The 5,327-nt window shown below is 64.4% G+C and overlaps 2 protein-coding genes across 2 annotated transcripts; both read left to right on the forward strand.

The window, feature by feature from the left end:
• Positions 1 to 384: 384 nt before the first annotated feature.
• Positions 385 to 729, forward strand: MNEG_10168 (hypothetical protein; the record flags this gene model as incomplete). Its single annotated transcript, XM_014041359.1, has 1 exon — positions 385 to 729. A coding segment is annotated over one exon (345 nt), but the record flags the coding sequence as incomplete, so codon positions are not given.
• Positions 730 to 4,178: 3,449 nt separating this feature from the next.
• On the forward strand, positions 4,179 to 5,326 carry MNEG_10169 (hypothetical protein; the record flags this gene model as incomplete). The annotated part of the gene is made up of 4 exons (XM_014041360.1): positions 4,179 to 4,235; positions 4,423 to 4,623; positions 4,802 to 4,888; positions 5,255 to 5,326. The coding sequence occupies 4 exons, from the start codon at positions 4,179 to 4,181 to the stop codon at positions 5,324 to 5,326; spliced, it is 417 nt and encodes a 138-aa protein (XP_013896814.1).
• Position 5,327: the final 1 nt, after the last annotated feature.

Genomic DNA, 5,327 nt, shown 5'->3' on the forward strand with positions numbered 1-5,327 from the left:
TCGGGCGGCGGGTGCAGCAGCGCCAGGTCCAGGGGCGGGCTCGCGGGTGGCAGCGCCGGGCGGGCTGCCGCCCTGGGTGACGACGGCGCTCTGGACGGCTGCGGGCGTCGCTGCGATCATGTTTCTCGTGGGCATGGCGCTTTGGCTGGGGGCGGTCGTTTGGAAGGTGGGCAGGCGGCGGCAGCTCGCACGATGCCTGCGCGCCGTGCAATCTCCATATCATGCTGCAGCGTTTGACCTGTTCCCTATTAGGTGTGGGCGCCACCGTCCTGTGTGGGCGCCACCGGGGCCCGCTGAGGTGCCAGCCGACCCCTGTGCCCCACGGCTGCACAGCCCAACTCCGCCCCGATGCTTCCAACCCTCTCTCCCCTGCCTTGGGTGCAGGGAGCCCTGCATTTTGCCCTGTCCGTGCCTGGAGGGGAGTCGTCGCAGGTGGAGGCAGTGAAATTTGCGGCTGCAGCCGCGGTGGTGGCAGTCGGCGTGCCGATCGCCGCTGTCGCCGGGGCAGCGGCATTGTTCAGTGTTTTGGCGCAAATCCAGGAGGGGCAGGTGCAGATCCAGGAGAAACTCAGGGAGGAATTCAGGGGGTCGCAGCGCGAGCTCACAGCTGTGATCCTTGGCCAGCAGGAGGTGCAGAAGCAGACTGCACGCGTCGATGCGCAGGCGAGCCGCATCGACACCCTTGCGGGGCCTGGCAGCCAGAGCGGGCGCGACGGCAAGCCTTGCTGAGGCGGACGGAAGCCCAGGCGCTCAGCGGGGTGAGACCCCGCTCAGCACTTCCCGGCCAACTATGAGTAAGGCCTCTCAGGAGTTGCACCGCCGGGCCCCGCTGGATGCAGTGGTCGGGCCCTCCCATGTGCCCAGCCCCCTCATCCAAGCGCTCCCAAGTGGATTGCTTGTGTTCTTTCGTAGATGGTTGCAGCAGGCCAGATCAGCTCAGCCCAGCATGCATGATTGCTCTTGTTAGCAGGATTTAGCACTGGCGGTCAAACGCTGGGGTCAGCTTGCGTGCAGCGCGTCACCATCCAGGCAGCCAGGCGCCAGCCACGCCAGGCGCCCACTGCGCACGACAGCTGTCAGGCACCTTCGGCTCCAATGCAAACGCACGCGCGTCGCTGCCCCTTTGCCTTCATTCCAAAATATGCCCTGTTAGGACAGAACACACGCACGGCGCCTTTTTGTCCCACGCCAGCGCCTCCGTGCCCGCCCCGCTTTCCCCGCTTGAAGCCCGCAAAGCCCACAGCGGCTTCCCTGGAGCCCCAGCTGGCAGCCCGCCCCATGGGCGCCCCCTAACCCCGCTGAGGTGCCCCAGCCAACTGCACGTGTGCCCCCCTCGCCTCTTTGCGTGCGTGCATGCATGCGTGCCACCCACTCACACTTGGGTCCGAGCGTGGGTGTGTGCTTGCTTGCAAAATGTGAGCCACAGCGGCTCACATTTTTTTGAGTTGGTCGCCCTTGCCGCCCAAGCAGCACGCCAACCCTTGGCTGATTCAGTGGCTGTAACAATCAAGCTCCCGAAGGCAACTGGCACGCGAATAGGATACTGTGCCGCACCAGAAACGCCCTCCACTGAACTGCACAAAGCCACAAACATGCAGGCAGCCAGGCAGGTGCCCACTACTTACATCCCTCGCTCTAGCATCTTGGCGGCCGTGGTGCTGGCCAGAGCGGCATTCCTGTTTATAATGGGCATGTTGGGACGGCACCTGGGGCGCACATCAAAGCCCTTTCGCCAGAGGCGCGCACGCATATGGGCTGACAAGCCCAACCATTCCCACCCGCGTGCCCATCGGCCCGCGTTTCAGGGGCGGGCCACGCCAAGACCCGTCTCAAGGGGCCGACGGCACCGCGCACACAAGTTTCCCGGGGACGCCCTTATTTCGCACGCGTTGGCCTGTTTCAATTAATGCGGCGCACAAACGCGGCATTTGCACCTATCCCTGTCAGGGCGTTGCGTGACCCTGTGCTCCCCTGCTCCCCCGTCTATTACGCGAGAGTTTGCACCTCCTCCCCACGTGCATTAGTGTTTGGGGCCGCCACCAGAACCGCCAGACAGCGTGTGGCTCATGTTGCGCGTTGGGGATTGTGGTGTAACCGTTGCATGTGATCAAGTTCCCTGGCTCCTGCAGCCACGGTAAATGTAGCTAGCTGGCGAGCTCAATATGCTAGAGCTGGAAGAGATGGCTGGGCCGGGGCTTGTGGGTGCCCACAATCGTCACGACGCCGCATGCCAGCACCAGCTGCCAGCACCTAGACCTCCTTCAAAACAGGCCAAAAGAAAAGCTGGATCCATTCTACATTTACTTGCAGCAGCTGGCTGGCCACCTGGGCATCGGATCCGACCAGGGCCCACAATGTCAGGTGCCTTTCTGGTCCTGAAGGTGACCAGCGCGCTCAACCTGTCGGGGCAAATAGAGGCTCTGAACGGCCTCAAAGTCCTGCCAAGTGGAGCCAGCCGCTCAGGCAGGGTGCCATGGCAACGAGGGTACACCACCTGAGGTGTCAGGCAGCAGCGGTCAGCCACTGTGCTCACCCTCTCCTGCACCCACCTGTCACTCGGCTGCGCCCGTCCGCCATGGCTGATGGAACGCCGCAGAGGGTTGGACTTACAAAGCGACCAAGCACCATCATTTAAGAATCATGAACACGCATCCACGCTAGGTACGGTAGTTCCCGCTCAACCGATCCCCGAGCCGGGCCATCTACTCGCCCCTTGCCGCAATCAGCATTATAACATCAGAATGTGCATGGAGTCTCTTGCCGTGAGGCGTGCTGCCGATATGGGATGCTGCTGGAGCAGCGCCTCGCCAACGCAAGTGCTGCAGGTGGCTTGGTGGGGCGTGCCAAGTTGGAGGAGGTCTGAGGCAGCGGCAGCGGCAGCGGCAGCGGCAGCGGCAGCGGCGGCGGCGGCAGCATCACGCCTGCATTCTCCAGGGGCCGTCCAGCGAGGGCGGCGGCTTTGCGCTGGCGCTGCATGGCACCGCATGGCGAATGGCGAGGCGCCATGCAGCTTTGGTTTGCCGGCGGCAGTGCGCTGGAAGCGTCTCAGTGGCGCTGGACGCGCCGCCAGGCCTGCGCCCCGGCCCATACTGTGCGGCGAGTAGCCTGGGCAAGTTGCTTGGGTGAGCTGCCGCGGGTGTCTCTCCAGCATGGCGCATAGCGGTGCAGCACCGTGCCATGTGCCCACAGCCGTTGGACACCGCTGTGGGCGTGCCACCCGCGCCACTGCCAACAAGCGCCTTTGGGCAGCAGGGGCGTATGCAACCTGCAGCCAGCGTGTGAGCCTGTGCATGTGTTTGTGTTTGTGTCCTGCGCAGGCCCAGCTACAATGACATGAGCCTTGGAGCCTGCTGGCTGCTCCGCAGCCCTGGACGGTCGACATCAAAATACGAAGGGTGCGGCGCGGCGGGCCAGCCCAGGTGGCGGACAAGGTGGGTGGCATGGGCTACGTCGGGGTTGTGGACCCCCTGCATGCGGCGTCGGTGAAGGTTGATGGCAGTTGTGCGGCATGATGGCGCTCCTGTGGGCGCCGTTAAATGGCAGGGTTCCCGGCTGCGTTGCTGTCAGCGGGCTGATGGGAGCAGGGGTAGCATGCAGGTTGTCAGCTTGCTCGCGTGAATCTTGCGACTCGCGGGCAGATGGGCCAGCTCGAAGGTTGGCGTCCCGGCGGCGGCAGCTGGCTTCATGGCATGCAAACAGCCTGGCTTCAACCAGCTCTACGGCATGGACGGCGCAGCCTTCTCCAGGTGGGTCTCGTGCGGTGAGGGGTTGCGCGAGGCACTTCCTGTGCGAATAATGCGGCTGTTACAGCACATCATCTCAATCACTTGGATGCAGTTGACCGAGCGTTGACCAGCACCCGGCCCAGTGCACAGCAACACCCCAGTTGGTGATTCAGGAACGCGCTGCGCTGCCTAAGAGATACTGCATCGCAAATTTTCAACCTTTTTGAGAGTTTCCTGTGCTCTCAAATTCTCGGCTTTTTGCTCAGGTCCTTCGCGTTCGCCCGCTGTGCCCGGTCCGGCCTCTCATCGCGGGCTTCGGAGCCATCACGCTGGTTCTCGGGCTACTATAGGTCAGTAACTGTCGTCAGTCGGTCCCAGGGGACCACCTCCGCGCGTCGTTTCTTGGGACTCGCTTTCAACTCTTTGCGTAGCAAGCCGTGGACGCCCACGGCTATGGAGGCCTCCAAGGAGACCACCAGGTCCTTATTAGCCACGACTGAGCTGATTCAGGTGCGGCGGGGGCGGATGTGCTGCATGCGGGCAAGCAGCGGTGGTGCTGGCAGGCGCACTCTCCCGCAGTGTGCCCTGCGGCATGTTCTTCAATGGTATGCGCCGCAGCACGTCCAAGGGACTGTGCCCTGCGCAAAAGGACTGCCTGGACCCCTTCCTCCCGTTCTCCCTCCCTCTGCCTTCCCAGGAGGTGTTGAGCGCCAACAGAGCGCTGGCGCGGTGCAGCTTCCCGGGGCCCTGGCGCGAAGGCCACGCGGCGGCCCTGTGCGCGCTGGCAGTGACAGTGGACAGGTCGCCGCTGACCGGGGACGACGTTGCTGCGCTGCTTAAGGGCGTGCGCGCGTCCACGCGGCGGCTGCAGCGGGGCCGGGCTGGCGGCGCGGCCGAGGTGCGCCACTTTTGCGTGTTCCCACACGCACCGCGTTTGTTTTGCAGATAGTCGCGTGCTTGATTTTACTCACCCCCTGGCTCAAGACCGTGCGAGGGCGCTTCTTTGCAGCAGCCGTCACCAATGCTGCGGCTGATCCTGGTCCGCACACACCCTTGCAACGACCCTGGCCCCGCAGGCACCAACAATTGCGGACATTGTTGGCCGCAAAACCTTCGCCGGCCTGGACGCCGCCACCGCCGCCATGCTGGACGCCGCCGCCGCGGTGAGCCAGATCAAGCACTGTCACGGGCGCAGGCGGACGGGGCCGTGCTCTGTTTCAGAGGCGCTCATGCCTCCTGGGCTGCGGCTGCGCACAGCCCGTTGGTGCGCAGCGGGTCGATCACCGTCCACACACTCGCACGCACCTGTGGCCACATTCTCAAGCCCTGCTCGAACTCTTGACGTCCCGCAGGAGTTTGCGGGATGTGATGCCGAGAGGCTTGAGGTGAGGCTGAGGGGCTGCAGGTTTGGGTGTGAAAAGGGCCAGGGGGTGCGCGCCCTCACCATGTGTGTCCATCCAAAGCCGTCAGCCTGCCGCGCAGCATGAGCGCTCGCGTGCACGCCTGCTGGCCCACCCTGGCCCCTGCAGCCCTCTTCACTAGGCCCGCTGCCGCCCGGACCCCCTTGCAGCGCGTCGTGGCCGTCGTCGCGGGGCGGCTGAA

Source organism: Monoraphidium neglectum (assembly GCF_000611645.1).
Source record: "Monoraphidium neglectum strain SAG 48.87 unplaced genomic scaffold scaffold02207, whole genome shotgun sequence".
In the NCBI taxonomy this organism is placed as follows: Eukaryota; Viridiplantae; Chlorophyta; class Chlorophyceae; order Sphaeropleales; family Selenastraceae; genus Monoraphidium; species Monoraphidium neglectum.